We start from the raw sequence: 16,794 nt of genomic DNA, 5'->3' as shown, positions 1-16,794 counted from the left end.
AAGAGACCAACAACCTCCATGCTACGACCTCCTTTCAGGCAGTTGCAGAGAGTGAGAAGGTCTCCCCTCAGCCTCCTGTTCTCCAGGCTGAAATCCCAAGTCCCTCAGCCGCTCCCCATCATGTTTGTGCTCCAGCCCCTTCCCCAGGTCTGTTCCCTTCTTTGAACTCGCTCCAGCACCTCAAGATCTTTCTCGTTGTGAGGAGTCCAGAACTGACGTTATGATTAGAGGTTGGCCTCCCCAGGGCCCGGTACAGGGGGAAGGTCACTGCCCTGGCCCTGCTGGCCACACTTGTACTGATACAAGCCAGGATGTTGGTGGTCTTTTTGGCCACATGGGCATTCTGCTGGCTTATATTCACCCACTGTCGCTCAACAGCCCCCGGTCCATTTCTGCCAGGCAGCTTTCCAGCTGCTCTTCCCTGAGCTTAGTGCACTGAATGAGATTGCTGCAGTTCCTAGCTCTTGGACTTGTTGAACTTCATAAAATTGGCCTCAGCCCAACAACCCAGATGGTCCAGATCCCTCTGTAGAGCCTTTCTCCCACCCATCTTGGTGTCATCTGCAACCCCCTCTGCACTCAATCTCCTCATCCAGATCACTGATAAAGAGATTAAACAGAATTGCCCCAATTCTGAGCCGTGGAGAACACCACTTGTCACTGGCCATGAACTGGATATGACTCCATTCACCACAACTCATTGGGCCTGGCCGTCTAGATAGTTTTTTACCTAGCGAAGAATGCACTCATCCAAGCCATGGGGGTCCACTTTCTCCAGGAGAATTCTGTGGGAAACAGAGTCAAATTCCAGCTACACTACACCCACAGGCTTTCCCTCATCTACTAAGTGGGTCATCTTGTTGTAGAACAAGATCAGGCTAGTCAAGCATAACTTCTCTTTTATAGACCCATGCTGACTTGGCCTGACCACCTCATCCTGTACATGGCACATGATGACATTCAGGATGATCTGCTCAATAGCCTTCCCCGGTACTGAGGTCGGAGAGACAGGCCTGTCATTCCATGGATTCTCCTGCCCTTCTTGTAGAAGTATTTTTCTTGCATTAGAACCCTAAACTCAACACAGTGTTCTAGATGTTATCAGGTGAGCATAAGCAGAGTGGGATCGTCTCTCCCACCAATCTCCTGGCTATGGTCCTGCTCATACAGCCCAGGACGTTGATGAAAGTCTGTGCTGGCTTGGTAAGGGTGAGGTTAATGTCTATACTGCCAGGATATCCAGGTATTCTATACCATATAAGGTCAAGCTCAGGCATAAAGGCAAGAGAAACCAGGGGTGGCCTCTCTTTTGCCTTTGTTGCTGGTCTGGGGCTGCTCCTTTTTGGACACACTGTTCGGTGCTTTGGTATTTCGGGTGCAAGTCGCGGTTTGGGGAAGGGGGCCGTTGGTTTCAGTGAGAGCTGCAACTCGAGTGTCCTACTGCCACAGTGGGGGGGCCCAGCTGCGTGTGGTGGAGCTGCCACATGTCGGGGATGCTGTGAGTAGGAGCCGGCAGGCCGATTGGCTTGCGCAGTGTCCCCGTTGCTTTGTAGGTTCTTTCTTTACTATTGTTACTGTTTGTTCACATTTTTTCTTTACTGTTAAACCGTTCTTATCCCAAATACGAGTTTTGACTTTGTTTTCTGATTCTTATCTCCATCACACCAAGGGGAGGGGAGGGATGAGCAAGCAGCACGTGCTTTTAGCTGCCAGCTGCAAGGCTGGGGCTAAACCACAATGAAGTCCTTACTGTCCCAGAGCAGTGCTGGGAGACTTACCCTCACACTTGACAGGACACACCTCCAGACACTAGAATTTATTGTCTCTTTTCCAATTCCACTGTTAACTCCCCAGTCCCTAGTAAGGGATCTCAGCTGTTGGGCTTCCTTACCTTCCAATTCCTGACTGTTGGCCCTGCTCTCCCCACATCAGTGTTGCCAGGTGGTAGTCCTCTCACCTGGCTGACACCAGGGACAAGCTACTCTCTGACTTTTCAGTGGTATCTCCCACGTAATTTCTGAAGATCCAGCTTCCCCATCAGAGACTTCTGCCTCCTCACTCCCTTAAGAATCAATGATTATGGACTTGTAGGTTAAGATATATACAGTTTAAGGAAGAAAGGCAAAGACAATGTGCAAAGCAAAGCAAAAATATTTATTCTCTGCTTTCCATCAGGAGGTGATTTTCAAGCAAATCCTGCAAAGCAGGGTCAGAGTATGTAGAGCAGTTGGTTTGGAGAATGAATGAATAAATATTGAATGACCCGTATATCTCCTCATTTCTCTTACATTTCTTGCTGAACACAATGTCATGTGTTATAGAATGTCCCTTTGGTCACTCTGAGTCAGCTGTCCTGCAGATGTCCTGCGTGTGTCCCTCCCAGGCTCTTGCCTAACCCCAGCCTATTGGCCTTTAGGAGTGGAATTGGAGAGACAGCCTTGCTGTTGTGAAAGCATTGCTCAGCAAAAGCCAAAACATCATCTGTACTGTCATCAGAATCATTCTAGTTACAAGTGCCAAGCACAGCACTCTGGAAGCTGCTATGGGGAGAGAGAATTCCATCCCAGTCAGACCCAACACAATGTTTCAACAACCACTGCACAACCTTCCTGAAGACAAACCTCCCAGAATAATGCCTGAGCAACATCCTTCTCCCTGGGCATCCTAGAAAAGCATCTGCAGGGGAAAGGATGGATCAGGGAAATGGTCTGGGATAAAGAAGAAATTTAATGAAGAAAAAGAGGGAAACAAGTCACTCTCATTAAAGATCCTGTAGCAGGGAGCCCCAGGGGCAGATGAGAGCCCCATGGCTGTTGTGGAAATCCCACCAGATGTTAATTTGTCTATTCCACATAGGAAGCAGGGCCAGCACATCCTCCTTAGGCTGGCTTTGTGGGGCCCACAGCCTAAGGTAGCACAGGAGAACAAGGACACAAGAGGGAGAGGAGACACTGGAAAGAGGGGAAAAGTGGCATGGACCATGCTTTCTGAGAGCCCAGACCAGTCTTGCCCTTTTGCAAGGGGTGCTGGGGTTGCTCTGCCCCTCTGAAACCAACAACCCAATGCTCTATCCCCAGTCCAGCAGCTTTAGCAGGGGAAACGCCTCCTCGTGCCACAGAAACCGCTGCCCAAGCCAGAGAGACCAAAGCCCCCGGAGCTGATGGGCACTCTCTGAGAGCTGAGGATGCTGCCAACGGCAGCAGAGGTGGAGGATCCCACCGCGGTGTTCTGCAGGAAGGAGCTGAGGATGGGGCCGGGCAGGGTCACCACCACAGCTGGGGGCTCAATGACAACTCTGGAGTCCTGGCACTGCTGGACACAGGGCTCATTGCAGCTGTTGGCCAGCGGGGTTGGGCCGCAGGGCTGGCAGGGCAGGCACTGGTCGTAGCAGGACATGTCTTGTGGCTGGAGCTGCACCTGGGAGAGAGGGCAGGGGGAAGCAGAGTATGATGAGTTGCAGAGAAGCAGGGGAAAACAATTCATTTCCTCATTTCTGACATGACCACTAGTCCACTGAGGTTTTCTGAAGTATTGGAATTGGAGACCCAATGTTTTTCCTGAGCAAGATCATGTCACTACAGGCAGAAATTGCGACCCAGAGTGCTGGAGGGGTCTGTCCAGTCAGAGAATATGGTCTGGGGACATCTGCTGAGATTGTTTTGAACTTCAAGGGAATGAAGGTGCATGCCTTCCCACCAATGCATTCTTCTCCCTAGTGTACAAACTTTTCTGTGACTGAGGGCATGACGCATCTCCCATCCTCCCTGACTGCCTTCCTGCTCTCTCCAGCAGTCACTGGTCATTGCCTGTATATGCTGATGCATATGCTTGTTTAAAATGCCTTTGGCTAAGGAAAGCTTCTCTTGCTTGAGATATTTGCTGGTTTCTTTGGCCAAGTCATCCCCTCTTGTGGCAGTCTCTGGGAGTCTCTAACCAATGCTGTCACCAGGTTGGAAGATGAGCTTTGTCATTCAAAACCCCTTGATTCCTCAACAAGCCCTATGGAGTCAGGTACCTCCTCACTACATGAGGAATGTGTTGGAGCTCAGGACTGCACCTTATTCCTCCCACTCTCTTCACACCGTCATGCAGCTTGGCCACATGTTTTGGACCCTGACCTGCAAGGCACACAATGGTCTTACCTGGAGATTCGTAGTCAGGAAGAGTTCAGTGCTCAGACCTCTGGCTGTAGGGTAATTCATCACTGCATGGGACATGGGCCTGCAGGCACCATACATGCTTGACCTCACTCCAAAATCCTGACACATGGCAAATCCAAAATTGGAGTGTGACTTGCCATGGGTAGGGAGAGTCTATCCCAGGAAGCTTGCCTGCTGAAGGCACTCCCTTGGCCTGCTGGGATGCGTTCCAGCTGACTCCATGTCTGCAGGGCAGGGAAGTGCATCGCCTCTTTGAAGTCATTTCAGAAGTGGATTTATACCCATGGCCCTTCTGATCCTGTCCCCTCACTGATCATCCCCCAGCATGTGACACTGCAGGGTCCTGACAGCCCTTGCTCCCTGGGGAGATGAGGGAAGCTTCATGAGTCTCCAATGGTATTGGGTTGATCTCCAAGCTGAGGAGGTTTTTGGGGCATAGGAAAGGAGGCATGCAGAAGCCCCAGTGCCAGGAGATGTGATCAAGGTTTTCTTTCCCTTCACAGAGCATTCAGGAGAGACCCCTATTACAGCCTAGTTTCTTTGGCTAGGAAGATGAAGCCTGTATTTCTGTTCTCTTCCACAATCAAGTCTCACCTCAGGGAAGGTCAAGCCCCAAGGACACATCTACCCAGAGGAGGTCTGCGGGTTCTAAGAGCACAACATTGTTAAGTTGCCATGTCCATACTGACCCAAATGTTCTTCCTCTCCAGTTGCACCACTTGTCATTGGCCATTCTTGAATGCTATGAGACTCCTGGGGCCTTCGCATAAAGAGGATTTTGCACTTCCTTTGACTGAATCTCATGATGTTTTTATCACCCCGTGTCTCCACCCTTTCAACATCCCTCTGAGCAGAAGCACAGGTATCCTTCCCCAACTAATCCTTCATGCCCTTCCTGGGGAAACCCATGCTGTCTTGCACTCCTCAAATGCAAGCCCTGCCTGCCACCAGGACTTTCATACAGTATTGAGAGTGGCCTTGTAGTGACACCATGTCAGTCCAATCTGTTTAAATGTTCACACACTTGATCCTTCTCTATTGCAAGTCTTCCCTCCTTCAGATGTTCCAAGGAATGTCAGGAGCCCAAACTCTTGACAAAAAATCCTGCCAGGAAAGATGAAGGCAGGGAGACTTTGGAGCATCTCTACCTTTCTTGTAAGCCCTGTTCTCAGGGAAGCTGCCCTGTTAACACTGGAGTGGCCTTTACCTAAGCCTTGCTTTTTCTGCCAGCCTACCTGGAAGAAGAACTTCTTCCTGACCTCCATGTACTTGCCCAGTTCAACACCAGGTGATCTATGTTTTTTCTGACCAAACCCTTCATTCGCAGCCTGGCAAATGTTCTTCTCACAGCAAAGGTCATCAAGAGGAGGAGAGCTGAAACCACTGGCATGGCCCAGCTGCCCAAGGAAGTAATGGCAAGTGAACACTGAAGCAAGCTGAGAGAAAGAGGAGAAAGATACACGTGGCACATCTTTAAAAAGAGGAGCCTGCAGGTGCTCTGTGGGTATGAGCACAGTAGGGAAAAGCTGGGTCATCCCAGCAAAAGAAAGAAGCCTGCATGGCAGAGTAGGCATTTCAGAAATGAGGAAAAGAAATGGCAGCATTGATGGACATCAAAATACAACCTTAACATTATGTAGAATGTTTTGCTTTGTGGGTGAGTGTGTTGGAAAATTACAGCCCACATGCAATGACTGGGGGCCTGGGGCGGTGCAAAAGCAGTATAAAAGCAGGCCCTTCTCCTCACTCTCTCATCCACTCCTCTCGCCTCCTACTGCTTTGGATTAAGGTGAGTATGAAGCCCTATCTTCACCTCCTTCTTCTCCTCCTTTATGATTTCTCATTGCATTCCTGCAAGGTCTTGGAGCTGTTTGTCATGTGAGAGGGAATGGGGCAGGAGATGTGACATGACTGGGTTGTGGCTCATGCTTGAGGCGTTTCCTGAGCAATGGGCTTGGAAGAGATACCCCTGGGCTTGGTCACTCATGGCAGGGCTTGCCAGAGGGGAAGAAGAAATGTTTGAGCCCCCTACGCAGCCTCCAGCTCTTGTCTCCAGCTCTTGCCTTGTCTCCCTTGTGGTGGGGTGACAAGCTGCTCCTCACCCATCTCCCCTGCTCTGCTTTCCCTGTCCTCTCTCCCAGGTGCAGCTCCAGCCACAAGACATGTCCTGTTACAACCAGTGCCTGCCATTCCAGTCCTGCGGCCCAACTCCACTGGCCAACAGCTGCAATGAGCCCTGTGTCCAGCAGTGCCAGGACTCCAGAGTTGTTATTGAGCCCCCAGCTGTGGTGGTGACCCTGCCCGGCCCCATCCTCAGCTCCTTCCCACAGAACACCGCTGTGGGCTCCTCCACCTCTGCTGCCGTTGGCAGCATCCTCAGCTCTCAGGGAGTGCCCATCAACTCCGGGGGCTTTGGCTTCTCTGGCTTAGGCAGCGGTTTCTGTGGCATAAGGAGACGTTTCCCCTGCTAAAGCTGCTGGTGATGGCCCTGGGGAAGGACCCCAGAGGCACACACGATGATACTGGACTGGGAAGGGAGAAATGGGTTGTTGGTTTCAGAGGGGCTGAGCAACCCCAGCAGCCCTTGCAAAATGACAGGGCCAGCCTGGTCTCTCAGAAAGCACAGCCCATGCTGCCTTTCCCCTTGTCTAGTGTCTCCTGTTCCTCTGGTATCCTTTTTGTCTTGTGCTCCTCTGAGATTTGAGCCCCACAAAGCCAGCCTAGGGAGGACCTGCTGGCTCTGCTCCCTCTGTGGGGCAGGCAGATGGACATCTGGTTGAATCTCTTCCACAGACTTGGGTCAGAGACTCCTGTCTGTCCCTCTTGTTTCCTTCTCCAGGTTCTCCACTCAAGTGACCTGTTTCCCTCTTTTTCATCAATAAAGCTTTGCTGCTGCATCACAGCCCATGTTTCTGTGTCATCCTTTCCCCTGCAGATGTTTTCCCAAGGTGCCCAGGGAGATAGATGTTATTCACACACTATTCTGGGAGGGTTGCCTTCAGGATGGTTGTGCAGTGATTGTTAAAACATTGTGTTCGGTCTGACTGGGGTGGAATTCTCTTTCCCCATAACACCCTACAGAGTTGCTGTGCTTTGCACTTGTATCTAGAATGGTTCTGATGACAGCACATCTGCGTTTTGGCTTTTGCTGAGCAAAGCTTTTGCAGCAATGCTGTCTTTTCAACCACACTCTCAAAGGCCAGTAGGGTGGGGGCAGTCAAGAGCCTGGGAGGGGATGTAGGCAGGACATCTCCAGCACAGCTGACTCAGAATGACCAAAGGGACATTCCATATCACATGACATTGTGCTCAGCATGAAATGTAATACAAATAGGGAGGATGTAATCTTATTTTCTCCCCATCTTGCTGAGGAGGTGAAAGTGATAGAGCATCTTGGTTGACATCTGGTGACCAGACAATGTCACCTAACCCCAGACTTTTTGGTGCTTCACATGGCGTTCAAGACATCAACAGCTTTGATTTGAGCAGGCTTTAGCTGTAGCAGTTACCAATTTACAGGCCTCTGTGTAGCGCAAGCAGTTTGCTCGCTGCACTGCTTGTCTCTGGATTTTGCTAAAACTGAGAACATGTTAATAGAACCAAATGCTCTGTGCTTTGTCCTGGCATTGGGGCCCGTACAGTGCTGGGGGAGCTGTCTAGTGGAGAGGATGAGGGAATTCACCTCCCCCTTCCCAGAGAGACTCATGTGGTGTGTTTTGTTGTGTACACCCCCAAGGTCCTTGCTCACCCTTACGTGAGGTGTTCACTGCAATTAACTAACACTATTGGGTTAATGTGGGCTTTGTGGAGTGTGGTGTAATGTTGGAGATAAGACAATTTTTTGGCCTTATTAATGTTCATTTGCACCCCAACCCCAGCCTTTGTATCATCCATTTCATGAAAGATATTGTCCAAAGATGCACACTGAGAGAAGTGTTCCTCACAGTGACTGTGGAAGGGGTTGTTTGGGATGGTTAAGCAATGGTTGTTGACACAATGATGATTTCGTGACAGACTGTTGGACAGTCTTTTCAAAGTAACTGACCTTCAGGTGGTGGTCAAGCATTCATCTGCTGCTGCAAGGTGGTGGTTGATTGCATTTACATTACTTGTAATTCCTGTTATTTTTTCCCATTTTTTCCTTCCCCCCTTAGGGATTCTTGATCTTGACCCAAGGGTATTTTTCTCTCTTGCTGTTCCGTATCTCCTCCCATACCTTTGGTACAGTAGATCAAGAGATCAATGTGGGGGTGTTTAGTGCTGATCAGGTTCCACACACCACAGATATCAACACGCAGTGCATGACGTCCTCATCTTGCTCCTTCCCGTTCTGTGCCCAGAGCTTCCTGGGAATGTTTCTGGAGGGAGGGAGCAGGGAGAGGCACTGGCAGGAGAAGAGGCAGCGGGTGCAGGCTGAGTGTCTCCACCGGCTGTCCAGAATGTCACCAAAGCCGCATGGTGAGCAGCAGCAAAGGCTGCAGAGATGCTTGCAGATGAGAAAAGGGAGCTGCTCAACTGCTGTAGGACACAGCTGGGCAAGGTGACGCATGTCCAGATAGAGTCAATCCTGTTTCCCCGTGAATCCCTCACGCCCTGAGAAACAGCAGCCCAACAGCAGGGCCAGGGAAAGGTGCTTTTTCAGTAACGCCAACAAAACAGTTGTGACTCGAGCACTGTTCCTGGGCACCAAGGACATTCATCAGTATCCTGGCCAATGTGACCAGGACCTCAGATAGGAAATACAGGGTAGTGACTATCCCACTCTTCTCAGCACTCACCTGAAAGCACCTACAACACTGCTGTAATGCAAGAAAGACGTGATGCAAGAAACACCTTGGTCAAGTGGAGTCTGTTCAGCAGAAGGTGTTCCAGGATGGTGAGGAGCTGGAGCACTTGTGTGGGGAGCAGTGGCTGAGGGCACAGGGCTTGCTGAGCATGAAGACAATATTTGGTGGGAGAACAGAGAACAGCTTTGTAGTAGCTATGTTGAGGTCCTGCAGAAGGCAGATCCAGGTTCAACACTATGGCAGTGCATGGTTGGAGGACTAGAGACAATGGGTTCACATTTAAACATGAGAGGTTTGTAACTGGTAGGAGTGCAAGGAGTGTCAAGCAGTGAAAGAGGTTTCCTGGGGACATTGTTCAGTCACCCTCCTTGGACACTCATTGCTGACTGCACACAAAGCAACGGCTTGGGCCCAATGAACTCTGGAGGTCCTTTCCAACTTGATGAAGCTCTGATCCTATGGTCCAGGACAGCATTTTTGTGCATTTGCAAGGTGGGTACAGGGCCAGCAATGAGGAGGAGGAGCTGACGTTTCAAGGCAAGGACACAGGCAGTGTGCAGGAGCTGTCCTGAATGATCTGCGGAAGGAAAGAAAAGATCACAAAACACATCTCTGCACCAATTACACAACCACAAGATCTGTGGAGCCCATCTTTTGGGACAAGTTTTCCAAAGATGCTGTGGCAGTATTTTCCTTTCTGTTCTCAAGCTTTTCTTTTCCATATGTTCTTTTCCTCACTCCACAATTCTACGTCTCAAGGCAGGGTTTAGGACAGGTTCTCCTGGGCTTTCTTGGGACACTATTGCAAGTCTCTCTGCAGCCTTTGCTGTTGGTCTCCACACTGCTTTAGAAAGATCCTGGAGAGATCTTTGAGACACTCAGCCCATACCCGCTGCTTCTCTTCCTGCCTTGAGTATCTCCTTGTCTCCCTCTCTCCAGAAACTTTCCCAGGAAGCCCTGGGCACAGACAGGGAAGGACCAAGATGAGGAGGACATGCACTGCCTGTTGGTCTGTTTGGTGTATTGACCCCAGCCAGTACTTGCCACCCACTGGCCCTTCACACTCATTCCACTGTCCCAGTGGGACAGAGCAAGACTTGGAAGCCAAAGAGAACAAAACAGCCTTGGGTCAAGAAAAGGACAGTTTAAGAAAGAAAATGGCTGAAAGAGAAGCAAGTCATACAGAAATAATCACCAACCACCTTGCACCAGCAGAATGACGCCCAGCCATTCTCTAAAAAACCGCCACTTTGGAAAGACAGGGCACATTTTTCTTGCTGAGCATGATGTTACATGTCCTAGTGCAGCTCTTTTGTCATTTAGTGTAAACCCTTCTGAGGTCTTTTTCTGCTTGAGCGTCCTCCCTCAGCACAGTGGCAGCCAGGGTAAGAAGAATTGCTGCCCTGCCCCTCCTCTCCCATCTCTTCCTCTCCAACCTGGCCATATTGTAGGAACTGGTGGAACTGCTGCTCTCATGGAGCCTCCACAGCCTCCTCAAGCACAATCATCAGCGCTCATATGCCCCCTCATTCTGTCTCCATGGGACAGCACACACACCCGTAGTGCTGGCCTGTGGGGACAAGCAGAGAGAGAGAATTTCTTCACAATTTCAGAGCAGGAAGATGCTCTTACTACAGCTGGTGTGTCCAAATCTGGGCAATATGTTGTTGCCAAGCTCTTAGAATATGACACCAGTGCTCTTTGGAATAGCTTTTTCATATAGCCCATATACACAGAGCATTCTCCAGACCTTAGCAAACCACGCTGGAATTGAGGTCAACACAGATGTCTTGTGGCACTGCTAATTCTCTCAGGAACTGGATGCCTTCCTAAGCAGAAGTCCACCTTCCTTGCCAAATCACAAGGACTTTCTTGAACAGACATCTTACCCTCACACTTGAAAGGACACAGCTCCAGAGACTAGAATTCATTGCTTCTTTTCCAATTCCACTGTTAATTCACTGGTCCCTAGGAAGGGGTCTTGGTTGTTGGGCTTCTTTACCTTCCAGTTACTGACTGTTCACCCTGCTATACCCACATGTGCTGCAAGGCAGTACCCGCCCACCTGCCATCTGCCTGTAACCTTTACACACATCTCAAAGATCACTTGAGGTCAGGGACTCTGTCTCTTCAGTGATATCTCTCACTTGTTCTTCCTGTTTCTTTGCTGAAGAATTGGCTTACCTATCAGACTCTCTCCCTGCTCCTCACACCCTTGCTTATCAATGATAAGGACCCGTTCACCTCCTTGTCCATTATTTCTTTTCCACTACTGGGGTGATAACTGTAGGTAGTGTTTGGGTCCCTATCTTTCCTCACATGTGGTTTTGGTTGCTGCCTCAGCCTCCGTGTTCTCAGATGTAGTTTGGATGCCTGGCCCAGACATGGAATTCTCAGAAGCAATTTGGGTTCCTGTCTTTACCATGGTCATCTGACAGTATTGAATTGTGGCTCAACAGGCACAGCTCAAACCACAGTACAGTGCTAAAAGGAGCTCATTTTCAAGGTGCAGTCACTCAGGGACCAGCCAACTCAGGGCAGGTTTTGCTGTTGCCTCACACTAAAGTTTTCTCCTCTGATGCCAGCATGACACCAGACTCCACAAACCCCACATTAACAAATAGTATTAATTAACAGTAGTAACTAACTCACTTAAGGGTGAGCAAGGACCTCAAGGGCCTGCATAACAAAACACTCCCTCATCAGTCGGCTGGGAAGAGGAAGGTGAATTCCCTTGTCCTCTCCACCAGACAGATCCCCAGCACTGTAAGGGCCCCAATGCCAGGACAAAGCACAGAGCATTTGGTTCTATTAATATGTTCCCACCATTAGCAAAATCAAGAGATAAGCAGTGCAGTGAGCATACTCCCTGTGCTGCACGGGAGCCTGTAAATTGGTAACTGGTACAGATATAGCACGTTCAATTCAAAACTGCCGTTGTCTCAAGTCACACGTTAAGCACCAAAATGACTAGGGTGAGGTGACATTGTCTGGTCACCAGATGTCCACCAAGATGTTCTATCACTTCCACCTCCTCAGCAAGACAGAGAGAAAAGAAGATTAGAGAATTGTAGGTCAAGATACATGAAATTTAAGCAAGAAATACAGAGGCCATGTGCAGAGGCAAAGCAAAGCAAAAAGATTTCTTCTCTCCTTTCCATCATGAGGTGATTTTCAGCCAATTCCTTCACAGCAGGGCCAGAATACACGTAGTGGTTGCTTTGGAGAATGAATGGATAAATATTGAATGATCTTTCCACCTCTTTGTTATTTCTCCTACATTTCTTTCAGGGCACAATGTCATATGGTACGGAATGTCCCTTTGGTCACTCTGAGTCAGCTGTCCTGCAGATGCCCTGCCTATGTCCCCTCCCAGGCTCTTGCCTAACCTCAGTCTGCTGGCCTTTGGGAGTGTGGTTGGAGAGACAACTTTGCTGTTGTGCAAGCACTGCTCAACAAAAGCCAAAACACAGATGTGCTGTCATGAGAACTATTCCAGCTACAACTGCAAAGCACAGCACTCTAAAGGCTGTTATGTGGAAAGAGAATTCCATCTCAGTCAGACTCAACACAATTTTTTTTAGAAGTACTGCACAACCATCCTGAAGACAACCCTCCCAGAATAATCCGTGAATAACATCTTTCTCCCTGGGCACCTTGGGAAAGCATCTGCAGGGGAAAGGATGACACAGAGACATGGTCTGGGATGCAGCAGAACTTTAATGAGGCAGAAGAGGAAAACAGGTTGTTCTCAGTGGAGATCTTGGAGCAGGGAGCACCAACTCAGACAGGAACCTATACGCTATGCCTGTAGAAGAGATTCAACAAGGTGTCCATCTCCCTGTCTTACAGTGTTAGGAGGACCATCAGGTCCTCCATAGGCTTTCTTTCTGAGGCTCACAGTCCAGGGTATCACAAGAGAACAAGAATACAAGAGGAAGGGGGGACACTGGAAATGGGGAAAGGCGGCATAGGCCATGCTTTCTGAGAGGTTGGCCTCATCCTTTTGCAAGTGGTGCTGAGGTTGCTCAGCCCCTCTGAAAGCAACAACCTGATGCTCCCTCCCTAGTCTAGTACCATCTTGTGGGTTTTTGGGGGCCCTCTGCAGGGACATCTAGAACAACTTTAGCAGGGGAAATGTCTCCTCGTGCCACAGTAGCGGTTCCCCAAGCCAGAGAGGCCAAAGCCCCCAGAGTTGATGGGCACTCCCTGAGAGCTGAGGATGCTGCCAACGGCAGCGGAGGTGGAGGAGCCCACGGTGGTGTTCTGCGGGAAGGAGCTGAGGATGGGGCCGGGCAGGGTCACCACCACAGCTGGGGGCTCAAGAACAACTCTGGAGTCCTGGCACTGCTGGACACAGGGCTCATTGCAGCTGTTGGCCAGCGGGGTTGGGCCGCAGGGCTGGCAGGGCAGGCACTGGTTGTAGCAGGACATGTCTTGTGGCTGGAGCTGCACCTGGGAGAGAGGACAGGGGGAAGAGGAGCAGAAACAATGGATAACGAGCAATCTGTCACCCCATGAAGAATGAGGTAAGTTAGAAGCTGGAAAATAGAGCTGGAGGCTGTGTAGGGAGGTCTACAGGCTTCCCCTTCCTTTTAGCCCAAAAGAACCCTGTCAGTAGTGATCAAACCCTGGAAGATCCCTTCCTAGCCCGTATCTCAGGAGACACCTATCCAAACTTATCTGTGTCAATGCCACACCTCTGCACCTTTCCCTCTCCAGCAACAAGCAGTTCCCAAATCCAGCATAGCACAAAGGGCCAGGTATGAGCTAAGATACTCTGGAGATGTATGAGGAGGAGGAGGAGAAGGAGGAGGAGAAGGAGGAGGAGATGAAAAGTCTTCAGACTCACCGAGTCTGAAGGAGCTGGAGTCCCAAGGAGCTGGAGATGAGAGGAGTGGATGAGAGAGTGAGGAGAAGGACCCACTTTTATGTGGCTCCTGCACCACCCCAGGCCCACAGTCACGGCACATGGGCAGTAATTTTCCAACAGACTCACCTCCAAAGCAAAATATCTTACTTAATGACACCAGTTGCACTTAGGTTTTCATCAACCCTCCCATTTTGTTTCCTCATTTCTGAAATGCCTGATCTGGTGTACAAGCTTGCTTTGTGTGCCAGGATGAGACACCCAATGATACCCCCAGGAAGATCATGTCTCTGCATAGAGAAGATGTGCCACAACGGTTGGAGGGATCCCATGCAGGCAGGGCATGTTGGCTTGGGGCAATGAGTGCAATTGTTTGCAACTCCCATTGCAGAAAGAGGTTTCTGTTGTCTTCCTCTACATGCCCTTTGCTCTGGGGATAATGTTTGCCAGGCTTTCTGAGGGGTTAGAAAAGCCAAAGCCCGCATGGCATTGAACCAGGCAAATCATGTGGAGGGCAAGAAGAAGATCTTCTAGGTAGGTCAGCAGTAAAAGAGAGGATTGTGCGAAGGTTGAATAGAGCAGCTTTACTGGGGACAGTGGTTATAGGAAAGGCAGATGTACTCCAAGGGTTCTTGGCCTTGGTCATGACTGGTAGGATTTGATGTCCAAAGATCAGGCTCCTGAGAGTCCTTGGAAAGCCTGGAGCAAGAACAACTTCCCCACAATAGAGGACGATCAGGTGTGGGAACATTTGAACAGGTTGGACTGCCATGAGTGCACATGACCTGTTGCTGTGTACCCAGAGTGTCGTGGTTTGACTGAAAGCAAGTTAATTTTCCTCATGCAGTTAGAACCTTTTTTTTTTTCATAGTTAGCACAATCATTGTTTGGATATCAATTGATAAGAAGAAGATAACACCCTGGGACAGAGTTAATTTTTTTAGTTGTTGTTGTGTAGAAGCCAAGGACTTCTCTGAGCTCTCTGCCCACAGGTGTGGTGCAGCTGGGAAGCAGAGCATAGAAGGGGCAGACCTTGACTTACATCCAGACTGATCAATTAGAATATTCCATTCCATTAGAGTCATGCTTCACATTTAAGGTGAGTCAGGATTTTTCTGGCTGGTGGAGGATGGAGGCAGAGATGGAGACCTGTTTTGTTTTCTGTTGCAATTCATTGCAGTTCTGTTTGGGAGTTCTTTTAGTCCAGCCATTTGCCATCCTGCCATTTTGCAGTGGCCTCTGGGCTTTTCTGCCTTTTTCTCTGTTCTCTCAGGTACAGGTTGTTTAGGACCAGGGTGCTCTCTGTCTTCCTGGGACTGGCTGCTCAACACAGGTGAAGTTCATGAGGCATTGCATTGTCTATCTTTTATATTCTATTTTCCATTTTATACATGTTAGTAGTAGTAGTGGCACATTAGAATTATTTTGTTGTTTTATTAAACTGTGTTTATCTCAGTCCATGAGTTTCTCCCCTTTCACTTATTTCCCCTGTTTAGGGGTATATGTAAGGGAGTGAGCAAGTGGCTTTCGTGGGTTTGAATTGCTTGCTCAGATTAAACTGTGACACAGGACTACTGGCTGGTGTCACTGCAAGGCTGCTCTCAACTGGCTTTGGAAGTCTTGGCAGTCAGGCAATGCATCTGAGGAGCTGGAGAAGGTCCACGGGCCTCCTCTCTTCAGGAAGGGCACAAAAGAGGAGCTGGGGAATGACAGACCAGTGACACCTCAATCTCTGCAAAGGTGGTTGATCCTAGAAGCCCTTTCCCATGATGAAAGGACAGGATGTTTGTGAGTGGTCAGCAGGGATTTATGGAGGGGAAAGCAGGCCTGACCAACCTCATGGCCTTCTTTGATGATGTGCCTGGCTCCAGTGAGTGAGGCAAGTGCAGCAAATGTTGTTAATCTCATGTAACCAAGGCTTTTGACACTGTCTGCTGTAACAATTCATACAGAACAACTGACAAAACAGAGGGTGGAGAAGAGGAGAGTGCAGGGGACTGAAATCTGGTATGGCTGCTGGTCTCTAAAGATTATGATGAGTGGCATGAATTCCATCTGGTGGCCACTCTCTTCTGGTGCATTACAAATGTCCAGACCGGAACCAACAGTGTTTAGTGCCTTTATGCAAAGTCCTGCAGTGGAGGAGGAAAAACGTCCTGCTCCACTAAAGGCTGGGGCGAGTGTGCTTCAAAACAGCTTTGCAGCAGATGTAGGTCCTAGAGGACCCTGTCAGGCAGCCTGCACCCTTACAGAAATCATGTCAAATAGCATCCAGGAAGAAGGTTGCTATCCGATCACGAAGGTTAGAAGCATAGAATCATAGAACAGTTTGGATTGGAAGAGACATTTAAAGCTCATCTAGCCCAACCCCCCTGCAGTGAGCAGGGACATCTTCAACTAGATCAGGTTGCTGAGAGCCCCATCCAAACTGACACCCCCTTGCAGAGATGGGTCACCTACCACCTCTATGGGCAACCTGGGCCAGTGTATGACCATCCTCATCACAAAAAGTTTCTTCCTCATATCTAGTCTGAATCTATCCTCTTTTAGTTTAACACCATCACCCCTTGTCCTATCACAACAGGCCCTGCTAAAATGTCTGTCCCCATCTTTCTTTTAAACCCCCTTTAAGTATTGACAGGCTGTAGTAAGTTCTCCCCAGAGCCTTCTCTTCTCCAGTCTGAGCAGCCCCATCACACTCAGCATTTCCTCACAGGAGAGATGTTTCATCCGTCTGATCATTTTTGTTGCCCTTCTGTGGACCCACTTCAACAGATCCATGTTTTACTTGTACCGTGGATTCTAGAGCTGGATGCAGCACTGCAGGTGGGTCTCAGCAAAGCAGACTAGAAGGGCAGAATCACCTTCCTCTGGCCACACTTCTTTCTTTGCAGCCCTGGTTATGGTTGATTTTCTGGGTTGCAAGCACACACTGCTGGCTCATGTTTTCATCTACCTGTACCCCCAATTCCTTCTC

The 16,794-nt window shown here is 49.4% G+C and overlaps 3 protein-coding genes and 1 long non-coding RNA gene across 4 annotated transcripts in view; 2 read left to right on the top strand and 2 right to left on the bottom strand.

Annotated features, from left to right (window-relative positions):
- LOC102089960 (feather keratin 1) overlaps positions 1 to 16,794 on the top strand; it is a 136,255-nt gene that overhangs the window by 107,667 nt on the left and 11,794 nt on the right. The window lies entirely within an intron of this gene.
- Positions 3,088 to 4,238, bottom strand: LOC102090870 (feather keratin 1). The gene is made up of 2 exons (XM_005513832.2): positions 4,143 to 4,238; positions 3,088 to 3,417 (listed from the first exon to the last, which is right to left on the bottom strand). Exons 1-2 carry the CDS (start codon positions 4,236 to 4,238, stop codon positions 3,088 to 3,090), a joined length of 426 nt encoding a protein of 141 aa, XP_005513889.2.
- On the top strand, positions 5,822 to 7,062 carry LOC135576180 (uncharacterized). Its single transcript, XR_010467815.1, has 2 exons — positions 5,822 to 5,949; positions 6,302 to 7,062. It is a non-coding gene; the product is annotated as an uncharacterized LOC135576180 (long non-coding RNA).
- LOC102090505 (feather beta keratin) lies at positions 12,650 to 13,911 on the bottom strand. The gene is made up of 2 exons (XM_065039495.1): positions 13,800 to 13,911; positions 12,650 to 13,402 (listed from the first exon to the last, which is right to left on the bottom strand). The coding sequence occupies exon 2, from the start codon at positions 13,379 to 13,381 to the stop codon at positions 13,073 to 13,075; it is 309 nt and encodes a 102-aa protein (XP_064895567.1). The 5' UTR covers positions 13,382 to 13,402; positions 13,800 to 13,911; the 3' UTR covers positions 12,650 to 13,072.

This window comes from Columba livia, chromosome 23, assembly GCF_036013475.1.
Source record: "Columba livia isolate bColLiv1 breed racing homer chromosome 23, bColLiv1.pat.W.v2, whole genome shotgun sequence".
Classification (NCBI taxonomy): domain Eukaryota; kingdom Metazoa; phylum Chordata; class Aves; order Columbiformes; family Columbidae; genus Columba; species Columba livia.
Note: the sequence above shows the minus strand (reverse complement) of the source record. Positions and strands in the feature narration are given on the sequence as shown.

Coding starts and splice junctions, on each gene's coding strand:
- LOC102090505 (XM_065039495.1), bottom strand. CDS start 13,381: ATGTCCTGCTACAACCAGTGCCTGCCCTGCCAGCCCTGCGGCCCAACC.
- LOC102090870 (XM_005513832.2), bottom strand. CDS start 4,238: ATGTATGGTGCCTGCAGGCCCATGTCCCATGCAGTGATGAATTACCCT. Junction 3,418..4,142: donor TCCTGACTACGAATCTCCAG/GTAAGACCATTG, acceptor CCTCTCTCCCAG/GTGCAGCTCCAGCCACAAGA.